Source organism: Citrus clementina, unplaced genomic scaffold (genome assembly GCF_000493195.1).
Source record: "Citrus clementina cultivar Clemenules unplaced genomic scaffold, Citrus_clementina_v1.0 scaffold_8, whole genome shotgun sequence".
Lineage (NCBI taxonomy): Eukaryota > Viridiplantae > Streptophyta > Magnoliopsida > Sapindales > Rutaceae > Citrus > Citrus x clementina.
In genome coordinates, this window is record NW_006262022.1 from 22,325,603 (window position 1) to 22,340,269 (window position 14,667).

Here is a 14,667-nt window from a genome sequence, read left to right on the forward strand (position 1 = left end):
TCACGCAGAGTTTACGGATTTGCTGGCAGGTTTTGGTATAGACACAGTCGAGTTTCTGGTGAGAAATATCCGATTATTACTCTTTGTGACAAAGTCTTTTTTTGCTTCTGTTTTCTCGTTATTTGGAATTCTCTCTCTCTCTCTCAGTTTGATCTAAAATGCATTAGATTATTACATCTCATTAATTCACAATTTTGGTCAGGGTAAGTATTGTTTCTAAAATATTGCATATATGAGAAGGGAAGCAATCTAGAGTCTAGACGAACACGTGCATCACATGCAAACAGAAGTAACTGAAGCCAAGATGTGGAAACAGTGAGATCAAATTTGATTGAATTTTTGCAACTTCTGTGTTGGGCGTTAGTAGGGTGGACGACTGATTATCAACATATTGGGCCTTGAGTCGCTTGTATTGGGTGGCAGGCCCCGGCCAAGTTTTCGATGGCCAAGAGTCCAGCTCAATATAACCCAGTGCTTGATTCAAGCAAATTAGATGGGCCGGTGAAGATTTCTTATCAATATTAGGATTTTTTTCCCCTTTAAAAATAAAACTATAATTATATTCAACATAACGTAGATCATATTTTATTTTGAATGTAACAAGACAGCAATACAATAATAGATTTGGACGAATATCAAAATCGATTGACATAAGATTTATTATTGTAATAAAAATAGTTAAATCATTATATTTCTTACAATGGAGATTATGGGGAAAAATACAATAAACTAAAGATACAACATAAAATATTTTATATTTTAATACTAGAGCTTGCATACGTATCAAAAAAAATTATTATAAATTCATCATCTTTTTATATATTAGATACAAATTTTTATTACAAATATATTAGATACGCAAAAAAAAAAAAAAAAAAAAACTCTTTTACTATAAATTCATCATCTCTTTATATATTAGATACAAATTTATTTGAAACTAAATCAAATTAGAAATAGTAAATAAAACTTTCTATTGAACATGTATGTAATTAATTAGACAAAAACTTAGAAATTGCAAAAATTATTTTTTCAAATAGAATCGATATAAAAATGTGACAAAATCTCAGGTCAACTATACAATGAATATATTCATCTTTGCTTACACGCAACATTTTTTTCCCCCTAAAAATTAGATTTACATTCGAGTAAAAAATTTATGAGAAAAATGTTAATTTATAACCTATATAACAGATCGAAGTCAGGAATAAAATCCCACATCAAGTGTCCAAGCTTTGCATAACAGGATTATTAAATTCTCAAAATAAACTGAAACTCTCTTTTACACTCAACGGGTCTCAGGTGTCAAATTTTCAATATCCAAAACGACTTGCAACTTTTAACATCGCGAACTCACGAGTCACGATTCGCCCATATGCCCGGCGAACACAACGGTCAAGTAACTACCACGCAAGAAGATCGCTTTAAAAAGAAATGTCCGGGTCACACGCCGACTCAACCCAGTCTCAGGACGTTAATAGTGTGAATGTGACACCCGATATCCCAATTGAGATCGTGAGCGAAGAAGAGATGGCTCTCATTGATGCAGCCTTAGCAGCACCTCGCTGCTGTTCCCCATCATCATCATTATCATTATCATTTGCTTCTCAATTACAACGAAACGCGAGGTTCATTCACTCTATTAGTTTTCTTTCTAAGAGGTCGTTTTCGGCTCGAACTGAATCCGATATTGAGGATTTGGGTCATTTGGGGATGACCCAGAAGAGGAATATAATTGCTAAATCGTTATTGGATCGGTTTAGGAAGAACAGAGCGTTGTCTGTTACTGATGTGACTGACACGGTATCAATTCCTTCTGTGTGTGTTTGTGGGTTTTTTTTTTTTTCAATTTTTGTTTGCATTTTGGGAGCTGGGTTTCTTTATTGCATTATTTTGAAGTTTATTAGTTGTTATGTCGAATTTGGTTTGTGTGTGTGTGTGTGTGTGTCTCTCTCTCTCTCTTTCTCTTTTTGTTTGGGGTAATGTGATAGCTTGATGAGATTTTGTAGATTGTGAAAATTCGACACAGCTTGATTGAATTTGGCGTCTTCATTGATGCTTTATATCTAGCTTGTAAATAATTTTTGGGTCTGATAATGCCAATGCGACTTATTAGAAAATCTTTAAGTCTGATTTAGGAAAGGGCATTGGTGGTGGATGCCAGCTAGTTCTGTTGGTAAAATATCTTGTGTGGAAACAAGAGGTCTGGGGCTTTAACCCCACTCAGATGGGAGGGAACGGAATTTGGTTGCGATTAAGTTATATCAGAAAAAGTTTGAATTTGCCATGAATAGGTATGTTATGCCTTTTTCCTGCCTAATGGATTTAGCCAAGTTTGAACTTCCTCATAATTGCTTTATGCGACTGAAAGGAATCAGACCAAGAATACGTTGTTAAATGATTCTTTCTGATGCAGTTTGTCTTGTCTTGTATATTTGTATAAACGTATAATTATATGTTGGCATGTTGCTATGAGGCTGGGAGGACATTCTTTCAAATGTATGGAAAATAAGCTTTATAAGGTTGATTTGCTAGTTTGGTTTACCTTTGTTCATATTTTGTGTTAACAATAGGAATGGTGCGAAAAGAAAATGGAATTTAATCTCCTCTTTGGCAGTAAAAAGGTTAATAAAGTTATGAAAGTAGGCCGTGCGCGTCATGCTGAACTTGAAAAAGAGGTAAAAGCTAAAGCTCAATACTTCTTGAACTTTTTACTGTGGTTCTCTCCTGTTGCCAATTAATTTGTCACTACTTAACGTTGATGCACTCTTGGTCGTCATCTTAGATTAGTGCAGGCCTTTCCTTTCTCTGAAACCTTATGGATAAATCTGAATTATATAATTAATCTGTAGCATATTTACAATGAAGGTAATTAATGTATATTGAAATGAATAGAATTTTGTTTTCAATACTTTCGCAATGTGTAATATATGCATGCAGCATCTAGATTCCAATTCGCAATGTAACTACCTAACTGTCCCAGAATTTTTTTTTTTCACTTTTCTGGTATTTGGTAATTTGACAGAAGCTTCTATTGGGAGAATGGAGATCTTCCAACGTATTATATTTTCTTCATACATGTTTGTCAGACTTTATTCTCATCTGCTATGTCCTTCTATGCAAACTGTGTAGGGTCTTCTCATTGTGTCTGAAATGACTGCAGGTCACTGAAAAAGTCAAAGTTCGTGTCCGGTCAACTGAAGATATATGGGCTGTTAAACTTTTTAATTCCATAACTGGCGTTAATCAATTATTGTTCGAGGGACTAACACGTGAGCTGCCAATGTAAGTTCAACCATTTGGGTTATCTCCAAATTCTATCTTTCGCTTATCATAGTTTTGGTATTTCTCAACCTTCCCCCAAGAAATGATGTTTTTTTAATTTCAATTGATGCTTACATAATTTTGTTTGCTACAAAGGACATTGGTTTATGGTCCAATTGGTCAGTTATTTGTCCTTGATAGCTCAATTTTACAATTGGACTTGGAAATGGATAGTTCTTAGAATTCCCTGGAATTTAGATTATTTATCTTGATTGATCGATTCTATTTGCATGGCATAAAGTAGCTTCAGAGAAGTGGTTTTTTCAGTTTAGTTTCTTTTTCAAAAATTTGGACTAGATATAATGTTTAAATTTGAGGTTGCTTTTTAGTTTTTACCACTTTACAATCTGGTTGAAAATGCAACACAGATTCTAATAATTCTTTTCTTGCTGATGGGTCTATAGTTGCTTATAACATCAGATTAGGCGTTATAAAAGGTGTATGGATGGTGGGAGTGATTGATGAGATCCAGATGCCTGTGAAGGAAACTGCTAGAAATCCAATATTAGTGGATACAAAGACTCGAGCACAATACACACTTCCTGCTGAATCTCAAAAAAGAAATGGAAGGTATGTTTATTTTGATGGTTTTTGTTCAATGTGATTACGATTGAGGATTTGTTTTCTAATGAATCAGAATTTGTTTATGCTGCTAATTTTCTTATCTATTTTGCTGTACTTAGCTCCGAAAAGCTAGGACAAGAATCAATAATAATTACTTGCATATTTATTTTGCAGGCTTCAACTAATGTGCTACAAGTATATGTGGGACAATTTAGCGGCCGATAATTTTCCATCTATGCAGTTTTATGATTTCTTCTCCCTGAATTCTGATTGCATCTTGTCGGAAGAAATAATAGAGAAAACTTCCAATGCAGGTTTTCCAGCAAAGGTAAAATTTTTTTCTTCTTGAATTGTAGTCCCTTTGATCAGGTGAATTGAAGGTACAGTTTGTGCTGATTTCATCCTCATTCTAGTATGGCTTAAACATACATTTTTGTAAAAAGAGCTAAACTTGTATAGTGCTACTCATTTTTCATTTTTGGAAATCTGATAAAAATTAAACGGATTCTTCTTTTTTAGTTATGAAAATGATTCCTTCTCAGTGTGTAGGCTTAAAGATAAGGTTTATTTTATAGCAGATGATTTATTGTCCTGCTCTCAGAGTTGCTTTCTACTTCATTTCTGTCATTGCAGACCCTTGGTGACTTAGTAAAATACTTCAGAAATATGTGGAACATGCTGCCTGCTTCTCACAACCAGCTGTTACTGAGGTGAGCAAAATAATTTGCTCTTGTAAGGATAGTTCATGGGAGAAATGACATTTACTGCATGTGACTTGGATTGAAATGCATGTTATAATGTGTTGGTGGGAATCTTGAGAAAGCTAAGTTTGATAACTTAAACCATCCTATTTCTGCCACATCGGTCATTGAGCAGTTTGTTTAAAGCATGTGAATTAGTTTTTCAAGACTTTGTATCAAATGTAAGTAGATAATAATACTTTTCTTTCTGACTCAACACGCCAGCTTCTCCACAAAAATGATAGTTCTTTTTTTTCTTGGTCAGAAGTAGTGGGATTATTGCATTATATAAACATGTATTCAAGCTTTTAACATTTTTGCTGCAATAATTTATTTGGTTGCTTTGAAGCAGATATGAGTTTCAAAAAGATCAGTCACTGCTCGGAGAAGAAAAATTTGCATACGATTATGATTTGTTCAATAGCCAAATTGAAGTTTGTCTTGAATTCTGGAAGGGTGAGCGAGAGGCCAGCTTCACTCCATTGGAAGATCGTTGGAAATGCCGCTATTGTCAATTTGAGTCCGTGTGCCCTGCCGTTTTAAAGCCTGAAATCACGCCTATTCCCTCGCAGACAGACTGTAATAATACACCGAGCTAGGGGAAAAAAAAAAAAATCTGACTTCATTTCTCCGTACAGTTCAGATAGCTTCCTCATTAAGGTGAACTAGTCCCATGTTCGCTTCTTGCAAAGAAGAAATATTTTTTCCTACAAAGCTTCTTTATTGTAAATTTGTGGATCGGTTGTGTGGTCTCATTTGATGTATGTTCATCATGTAACTTTAGGATCTGTTGTAGGATTATGTCATTCATTGTTGTGATGTCATTTGTATTATTCTTTAAACACTAGATTATTACATCTATAATTCATTTTCACCAGCTCCCTCTCTCTCCTACATTCATTCCCATTTCTCGTTTCGCTTTTAGTTTTACTTGGACGTATCTGACGTTGATTACCAAAATATTTGTGTGGATTAATTTGAATAATGCACTTTAATTTTGAATTCAAACGCATTTAGTGGGGTGCACTTGCCTGTGCCTATAATCAAATATCACTTGGAAGACTACAAGACGGCAAGGGACCCTGTTATATTTGAAGCTTACCATTCTTTCGTGATTAACATGAAAAGAAAATGAAATTGGTGTCCCCACTTTTAATTTTAATTGTGGGATTTTATTAAATTCCTACAAGAAATTTCTCTACATCAATTTATCGCTTAGATTTTTTTGACAATTACATTCTACCACTTAATATTTCGGCTGTTATCATTTTACTACAAAACTTTAATAAGGTATTTGAAAATTTTCAATTTCTTAATTTTTTTTTTAGATTTTTATATATTTTTTTAGATATTTGATTTACAAGCTTTTTTTTTCTTTCAATTATTAGAATTTTATTATCTTAAAATATCCCCAAAATAGAATTCTAATTTTTTTACAAAATGACACCAGTTTAAAATTTTTTATGCATTTATAAGCAAACTAATTCATGAAATTATTTTTGCTTGTACAAAATTATATGAATTATTTTGGAGGCTTTATCATATAATCATGATAGTAAAATTTACTTTTACAAGTAAAAATAATATCATGAATTAGTTTGTTTATGGATGCATAAAAATTTTTTAATTAGTGTCACTCTATCAAAAAACCTAGAATTCTATTTAGAGATATCTTAATATTGTAAAATTCTAATAACTAACATAAAGAAAAAAATGGCTCGTTAATCAAATTTCTGAGGAAAAATGTAAATATCTAAAACAATAACTAGAAAAATAACTTCAACTTGAAAATTTTCAAATACTCCTGTAATTCAAGTAACTTTTTAATATTATTTAGGTTTTAATGGTAAAATAATATTATCAGAAAATCTTAGTGGTGAATTAATATACTAGGAAATATTTAGTAAGTATTTGATAAATTAATACTTATTTAGTAAGTATTTAGTAAATATTTATTCCCATCTTGAATTAACAAGATGGGAATAAAATATCAAACAGGGGAAAAAAAAAGGATAAAGAATTTTCTTCCTGTTATATCCTTTTGGAAAATAAAGTTGAAGAAAAGTAAACCGAAGGATGTCTCTATCAGAGAATCCATTTCTATCGAGTTAAAAACTGAAAGCAAATGGGTTTATACAACTTATTCATCACACGGCAATCTGCACTTCTGCCTAATCATTTTTATTCGATGATTCTTCGTTGAGGATGAGATCTTTGATGAAAGTATCATACTGGGATTGGAGGTGAGAATGGAAATCAAAGTCACGGAATTCGAGTTTTCCAGAAACTGTTGCCGGAGGGTTGATTTCAATACGGGTGGCCTTTCCCATAGCAAGCAACTCCGGCAACGTGTCAGTGTTGGTTTGCCTCTCCGAAGCTCTATCTTTACTCCACACGATACTGTGAGTCCAGGGGAATGCAGATTTAATATTCTCGCCATCAGCAGAAAGTTGAACCTCCAGTGCAGCCATATTCTCATCGAACACCAGTGCTGTTAGTTTTATATCTATACCACTTCCACGGCGATAGAGTCCAAATCTGGCTACAGCTGCAAGACCGTGAAATCTCCTGAAAGCAAGAACAATTGACAGGCTTTGCATCTCTTTGTCTTTTAGATAGGCACCAGCTTTCGGATCCTTTGCAGCCAACTGATCAATTATTAAAATCAATCAGAGACATCAGAAGGGAAGCCGTAAACATCTGGAGGACAGGATCGTTTTCCAACATGTGCATTGAGGTTCATTTAACGTCAAAATAATTAATTGGATATTCACATACTTAGATTTCCTTTTTTTCCAAAATTCCAAGAGGTTCATTTAACGTCAAAATCCTGAAATATACCATCCTTTTAGATCCTTAATAAAATTGAAAATTGGATTTATTATTGATTTTGATTTTCTAGCAAGTTCATAAGTGGGATTTGCCACAAAAAATAATGAGCCTGACTTGAATATCATCATGGGCCTTAAATTAAAGAGCTAATGAACTCGTAAGAAAAAATAAATAAATAAATTACAGTAAAATGCATTTTGCTGGTATCCGTACCTAAGAAGAAAACTATCAAACCCTCATCCTTCTGAACTGTGTCGTGGTTGACAGCAGAGGTGCCCAAGGTACTCATTTGCCTACAAAATACAATGCCCGAGTTAACGACAAGGCTTCGGCGAAAGCCTGGTAAAATAGTAACACTGATATGTAACTACACTGCATATGAAATTAAAATGAAACTTACCTCAGGCTCAGGTAGCATGGCTTGTTAGCATTTTTTAAAACAGCCGACGCTCCATTGCGGATGAGAAACGTTCTCAACTGTGGACGTACAAGAAAACACAAAACTAATTAGCTATAGCCACAGCATCATCATGTATTAGGTAAAATATGACTCTGTGGAAGAGATTAAAGAAGATACCACATCATAATGATATTATTTCAAGTAATCCACTCAATAAACTATATGTGATTGTGAGTTTGTGAGGGAAGGCAATTTTTTTTTTTTTCCAGCAGAAGCTGGATACGGTTTAGGGTTTTAGCCTTTAGCAGAGAAAATTACATTTTTTTTTGGTTTAATTTGTAGATATATAAGTAACTCATAGCTAGCTAGCTTGCTCAACAAGAATGAGAGGGAAATTATTAAATTAACAATAGTTCACGGGCTTTTGCAAAAGTAATGAGCCCATACGTTTATTAAATGTTTTTTCTTTGGGCTTTGGGATTCGAGTTGATATTGGATGCTGGCACCCCTTATTTATCCAATGAAGCTCCTATTATAAATATAATTTAAGCACATATATAAATACAATTAATTCTACTTATATGTATACACACACATACTTTCTCTTCGATTTATTTTACTTGCATAGATATAATTTTTTCCTCTTCGATTTATTTTATTTTACTTGCATAGATATATATATATATATGGCAAATGAGAAAAAGACTGATCAACAAATTAAAACCTATCAGGCCAATAGAAAGTAATCCTTTTTTTCCCCCCTTGATAAGCAATGAAAAGTAATCCTGATAAAGGAATGAATTTGTCTCGATATGGCTACTGGAGTTTGGAATGTAAATTCCAAAGTGGGGGCCTTGCTCTTCGAATGCAGCTATGGCAATGGTAGTACTTACATACGGGATGATTCACTCTTTGAAGCACGCGAAATATTAAAACAGCTAATGCATCAAGAGAAACTGGATTTGAATTTGTTGCTGCACATTCCTTGGACCACAATGAAAATCATTTGGCGGCAGAGATTAATTTAAGGGTTTTAACCATGATATCAATAGAGGTAATGTGAGCATGGAAATGAAAGGTTAAAAACACATGGTACAGCCGTGTAGGAGGTTGCTCCATATGGACTGTATCCTCAAGTATTCCATGAACCAAAGCATTTTGAACATCGATCTAACTACTTCATTACCCAATTTTTTAATCACTGCCAAAGCTAACACAAGATGGATGGTTGTATGTTTAACAACGAGACTGAAAGTCTCCTCAAAGTCAATTCCAGCAAGTTTTTAAAGGTAACTAATCTCGCCTGAAATCTCTTCATATCTCCACTTTCTGTATACTTTATTTTATATAGCCATTTAGAACCAATGATATTGATATACTTAGGTTGTGGTACAAGTGTTCAAGCTAAAAAAAAATTAATAAAATTTCTGGATTTGAAGTAACTACAGAATTAATTCATCCGTACTTGTTGATCCATTCAGTAAACAAAAATTTAAACCCTGATCAACAAGAAATTCTAAAATACCTCAGATGTACTACAACCAATTGATGCATGCATGACATATTTAATTGAATTTAATACAACCACCACTTGCATGACAGTTGTTCAAAATAAATACACACATGTCATGACATCATTACTTGTTGTATGGGTGACATGGTACCTCAGATGTATTCTAGAATTTCTCTTGATCAACATACATCGATACAAAGATGTGTTGATCGATTTTGAGTGTTCAATGAAAAAAAAAAAAATTAACACACGAGGATTAGGGTTTGTGCTCTACCATGTTGAGTGAAAATAGTTAGTTGAGAGAACTTTTTTGTAATTTTCTACACTCAGACCCGAAATTTAAGGGGCTGACCCTTACCCTAGATAGTTTGCTTGCTAAACACGAATAGCACTACATTCGGTATGCCTTTTTAAAACTTAGTCCCTTAAATAGTTTATGTGAAAAACTTTCTAACGCCTTCCTTGAGTTCAAGGTTGTCATTTAATACCTTGAATTGGGCATGTAAGGGGAAAGTTGTCAACTTATTTTGAATACTAGAATTGGGCACATTAGGGAAAGTTGCCAATTTCTTTTGACTATTATTATAATAGGTGTATATAAAATGAAATCTTAGAATATATTAAAAGTGTCATGTTAGTCATACAATAAGTAAATCACACTATGATATGTGTGCATTTATTTTAAAAAATATCATGCAAATGAGGGTTATAATGCATTAACTACCCAACAAATAAATTCAACTTAAGGTCCAACCCAAATACTGACCAAAAAAATAGGTTAGAAATTTTAGAATATATCAGAGGCAATCAATCAATTAATGTATGTATAACATGTATATTTAGATTTGATATAACCTCACTTACATGATGATTTTTCAAAATAAATGTACACATGTAATAATATGATTTACTTGTTATATAGTTAATATGATACTTCGATGTTTAGAATTTTCGTGGCGACACTGCGGCAACATATATATTTGCACATAGAAAGTTGAAGTAATGTGAGGAGGTGTCTAACAACTCAATTAAAGAATTATTAATGTTTGAGGGAAATACTCCGACGAGACCAGACGTGATGAGCAGATGTTTGGTGGCAGAAGTCTGCGAGCAGGTGTGTCCTGTAAGAGCCAGGTAGCAGGGAAGCAGGGGCAGGAATATCCTGCTCATCCACGAGCACGTCATCCGCGAGGCCAATTTCCTGTAAGAAGCATAAAGCCATTCCTGCTGTATTCTTGCTAAGGGTTGATTCGAGGAGATCCGGTCAACGACAGTTGGCGAGGCATGCTCTCCAGCCCGAGAATCTAGGCACGAAGGCCACGCAACCACCCACGACTACGGAAATGGGGAATCCACGTTCGAGAGGTGGGAGGATAACAGACGTAGACTGCGGAAAACTGGAATTCAGAGGAAGCCTATAAAAAGGTAGTCAACGAAGGTAAAGGGGTTAGCAATTTTGATTCTAAAAGAGAGAAAACAACCTAACAGCCATAAGATTTGTGGCAAGCGTTCTCCGAACCTTCATATCTGACTTGAGCGTCGGAGGGTTTGCGCCGGGAAAACAACCGGCGTACTTTGACCTGTCTGTGTGCGCAGGAACCTCTGGAGAAGAATCTTTACGAGGAGGGATCCTGGTCGTGGTGAAGTTAATCGAGCAGAGACCCTGGTCGTAGAACGAGGAGAACCAAAATCTCGCATCAACATTTTGGTGCCGTCTGTGGGGAGCTGATCAAAAAGCTTCTGTTGATAGCAAGAAGAGGAGTGAAGCAAGTGAAAAGCAATGGAGACATGAGGAAGTAGTGCACAAGGGGGTGATATGAGGCTTAACGATTCCGTGACTCTGAGGGAGATAGCCAGTGAAGCACGGGAAAAAGCCATGTTCGACCGGATGGAACGGATGGAAAAGCAGATGGAGACCCTGACAACCATCCTGCATGAGTTGCGGAGTGAACGAAGGGTAACCCATGAGGAAAGGATGAGAGTTGGTGGAGTGGCACCAGGTCCCGATAGTACAAGGAGAAGTCAAACCACCGGGAGATTTGGTGGTGAGAGAGGTAACATACCACTGCGGGAAGAATTCCATAGAGAGGAAGAGCAGTCCCCGGCAAGACAGATTTTTTATGATGACGATGGGGTGGCGAATGTAGAGGAAACAGTGCTGAGGCAACATTTACATGATGTAGAGCAAGAGCGGGATCAAGTTGCAGCACGTGACCCTGGTCGTGCAGTGCAGCTGGAGGAGGAAGTGCGCAGACTAGCGCAGATAATTGACGACATGCAAGGGAGGAGCAGAGCTCCTGGTTGGAGGATAATGCTGGACGGAGAATCACCTCTCGCAGCAGAGATCATGAGGGTAGTTATTCCGAGAGATTTCTGCCTCCCAGACCTTAGATATTCGGGAAGAAGTGATCCGCTGGTACACATAGAGCGCTTCAACGACACAGCTGGGGTACAAGGATTATCTCAATCCCAAAGGTGCAGGGTGTTCCCACTATCCCTTGAGGGACGTGCATGAGAGTGGTACAGGAAACTTTCTCGGGGCAACATTAAAACCTTCGAGCAGATGTGACAGGAATTTACGGAGCAGTTTAGTGGGGCAATGGCACCAGAAGATGACATGATGGAGCTAAAAAGCATGAAATAGGGAGAGCAAGAAACCCTTCGGGAATTCATTAAGAGGTTTCATCGTGCTGTCCTCAACTTGGGAGCCTTCAACCACCCTCAGGCGTTAAGGGGATTGAAAAAAGGGGTGAAGATAGGAAGGCTGTGGTGCTACTTAAGAAGCCCAGTTATTCAGACGTATGCGGCCGCATACGAGCAGGCTAAGAGAGACATTGAGATTGAAGAGGAGAAGGCCGCACGGATTAAAACAGACCAGTTAGAAGGGTTGGGGAGGAAAGAGAAGAGAGCATTACTAGGGAATGGGCCGATCAGGAGGAGGGACCACCAAACCTCGGGTAGTGGAGTAGGAGGTCGGGTAACTGCTTACCAGCCCCATCAGAGGCCACCACAGTATCAGCGCAGCAGGGCGCAACCTCCTCGTTCCTCAGCTAGGGAGCCTTGAAGAAGGCATGATTCGGCATATGATGGTCTTCATCAACATTCCCACGGTAGCAGAGGGAGCAGACCAGAAGTACTGCCAACGCCCCCAACTTAGAACGGAGCAAACAAAGAAAGAGCAGTGCACCTGATCGACTAAAACCAGGACTATGGGCGGTATACTTCCTTGAAGATGTCCCTAGATGAGGTGTATGAAGCCATAAAGGATCGAGGGCTGCTGTGCCTCCCTGCCCCAATAACAAAGCCATCCAGCATGAGGGATAGGGGACGCTATTGTAAGTTCCATGGCACTCATGGCTACACCACAGCAGATTGCAGGGATCTCAAGACCCAGGTTGAAGATTTGGTGAGAAATCGATATCTGGAGGAGTTTATAGATGAGACATTCCCAATGGTAGCCTCAACAAATGAAGGGGAGCAGAGTGACAGGAATTTGAGGCGCGAGCAGCCTACAGTAAGGGTGATAGCTGGGGGCCCAACATTGGCTGGAGATTCCAACAGGTCGAGGAAAAATTATGCTAGATACGCCATGACCAGCAAAGAGGTATTCTTCAACACCCCAGCAGCCAAACGTGCAAGAGTTAGGCAAGTGCCAATCATGTGGACAGATGAGGATGAGGAAGGGATTTTATACCCTCACGAGGATGCTTTGGTCATCAAGGCCACTGTTGCTAGCAAGAAGTTTGACAGGATACTAGTTGACACAGGGAGCTCAGTTGACGTATTGTTTAAGTCAACCCTAGAGGAGATGGGAATAGCAGACCGGAAGCTGGAATATACCAACACCTCCTTGAAAGGGTTTGGAGGAGGAAAGCTGATCCCTCTGGGCATGGTCGAGCTGCCTATCACAATTGGGAGCTCCCCGACAGAAAGGACAATGATGCTGGACTTTGTGGTGGTAGACGAAGAAGGCCCTTACCAGATGATCCTAGGCCGGCCATTTCTGAGGATGAGCAAAGCGGTGCTGTCCAACCATTATCTGGCTCTGAAGTACCGGGTGAATGGGGTAGTCGGAGTGGTACGAGGAGACCAGAGGATCGCAAGAAGTTGCTACTCCTCGGCAGCAAGGGAAGCAATGCAGATAACATCCCTTGATACCTGAGTAGAAAACAAGAAAGGCCATATAGAGTCAAGCAGATGGTGGGACCCGGAGCTTACAAGCTGGTTCGCACGGACGGCCACGAGGTGAAACGCCCATGGAACGCAGCACATCTCCGAAAATACTTCCAGTAAGACTTGTCCACATTTTAAAGCAATTTCTACTCGTGCTCTTTATCTTTTATTTTTATGTTTTACGTCAAAGCAAGTTCATGTAAAATCAAAACCTGCAATTAATGGAACGTCGAGGAATGTCATTCACTTGAAACTGTGATAAATCTTCGAAGGCATGCAAAGTCTCACCAAGTCTCAAAGCCTATTTTATGGCGAGACAGAAGCCAAGGGTGCCAGGATCTGCTCGACCACGAGAAGGCGAGCAGAATCCCAATCCTTGAAGAATCGAAGGCATGCAAAGGCTCACCAAGTCTCAAAGCCTGTTTTATGGTGAGACAGAAGCCAAGCGTGCTAGGATCTGCTCGACCACGTGAAGGCGAGCAGAATCCCAATCCTTGAAGAATCGAAGGCATGCAAAGGCTCACCAAGTCTCAAAGCCTGTTTTATGGCGAGACAGAAGCCAAGCATGCCAGGATCTGCTTGACCACGTGAAGGCGAGTAGAATCCCCAAGCACCGAAGAAGACATTAAGGCATGCAAAGGCTCACCAAGTCTCAAAGCCTGTTTTATGGCGAGACAGAAACCAAGCATGCCAGGATCTGCTCGACCACGAGAAGGCGAGCAGAATCCCAATCCTTGAAGAATCGAAGGCATGCAAAGGCTCACCAAGTCTCAAAGCCTGTTTTATGGCGAGACAGAAGCCAAGCATGCCAGGATCTGCTCGACCACGTGAAGGCGAGCAGAATCCCCAAGCATCGAAGAAGTCACTAAGGCATGCAAAGGCTCACCAAGTCTCAAAGCCTGTCTTATGGCGAGACAGAAGCCAAGCGTGCCAGGATCTGCTCGACCACGAGAAGGCGAGCAGAATCCCAATCCTTGAAGAATCAAAGGCATGCAAAGGCTCGTCAAGTCTCAAAGCCTGTTTTAAGGCGAGACAAAAGCCAAGCGTGCCAGGATCTGCTTGACCACGTGAAGGCGAGCAGAATCCCCAAGCATTGAAGAATTTACTAAGGCATGCAAAGGCTC

The 14,667-nt window shown here is 38.1% G+C and overlaps 3 protein-coding genes across 3 annotated transcripts; 2 read left to right on the top strand and 1 right to left on the bottom strand.

Moving 5' to 3' along the window:
• Positions 1-1,229: 1,229 nt before the first annotated feature.
• On the top strand, positions 1,230-5,499 carry LOC18033603 (exonuclease V, chloroplastic). Its single transcript, XM_006424573.2, has 7 exons — positions 1,230-1,800; positions 2,571-2,675; positions 3,161-3,282; positions 3,742-3,891; positions 4,060-4,213; positions 4,519-4,595; positions 4,978-5,499. The coding sequence occupies exons 1-7, from the start codon at positions 1,432-1,434 to the stop codon at positions 5,222-5,224; spliced, it is 1,224 nt and encodes a 407-aa protein (XP_006424636.1). The 5' UTR covers positions 1,230-1,431; the 3' UTR covers positions 5,225-5,499.
• Positions 5,500-6,796: 1,297 nt separating this feature from the next.
• On the bottom strand, positions 6,797-7,875 carry LOC112096474 (tRNA ligase 1-like). The gene is made up of 2 exons (XM_024179923.1): positions 7,858-7,875; positions 6,797-7,273 (listed from the first exon to the last, which is right to left on the bottom strand). Exons 1-2 carry the CDS (start codon positions 7,873-7,875, stop codon positions 6,797-6,799), a joined length of 495 nt encoding a protein of 164 aa, XP_024035691.1.
• Positions 7,876-12,602: 4,727 nt separating this feature from the next.
• On the top strand, positions 12,603-13,802 carry LOC112096475. The gene is made up of 2 exons (XM_024179924.1): positions 12,603-13,391; positions 13,734-13,802. The coding sequence occupies exons 1-2, from the start codon at positions 12,603-12,605 to the stop codon at positions 13,800-13,802; spliced, it is 858 nt and encodes a 285-aa protein (XP_024035692.1).
• The last annotated feature ends 865 nt before the right edge of the window (positions 13,803-14,667 follow it).

What these genes read in the sequence shown, in the direction of transcription:
- LOC18033603 (XM_006424573.2), top strand. Translation starts at nt 1,432, where the DNA reads ATGTCCGGGTCACACGCCGACTCAACCCAGTCTCAGGACGTTAATAGT. An exon ending in CTAACACGTGAGCTGCCAAT is followed by an intron (nt 3,283 to 3,741) that starts GTAAGTTCAACC and finishes TTATAACATCAG; the next exon opens with ATTAGGCGTTATAAAAGGTG. An exon ending in ATGCAGGTTTTCCAGCAAAG is followed by an intron (nt 4,214 to 4,518) that starts GTAAAATTTTTT and finishes CTGTCATTGCAG; the next exon opens with ACCCTTGGTGACTTAGTAAA.
- LOC112096475 (XM_024179924.1), top strand. Translation starts at nt 12,603, where the DNA reads ATGTCCCTAGATGAGGTGTATGAAGCCATAAAGGATCGAGGGCTGCTG. An exon ending in TTCTGAGGATGAGCAAAGCG is followed by an intron (nt 13,392 to 13,733) that starts GTGCTGTCCAAC and finishes TTTACGTCAAAG; the next exon opens with CAAGTTCATGTAAAATCAAA.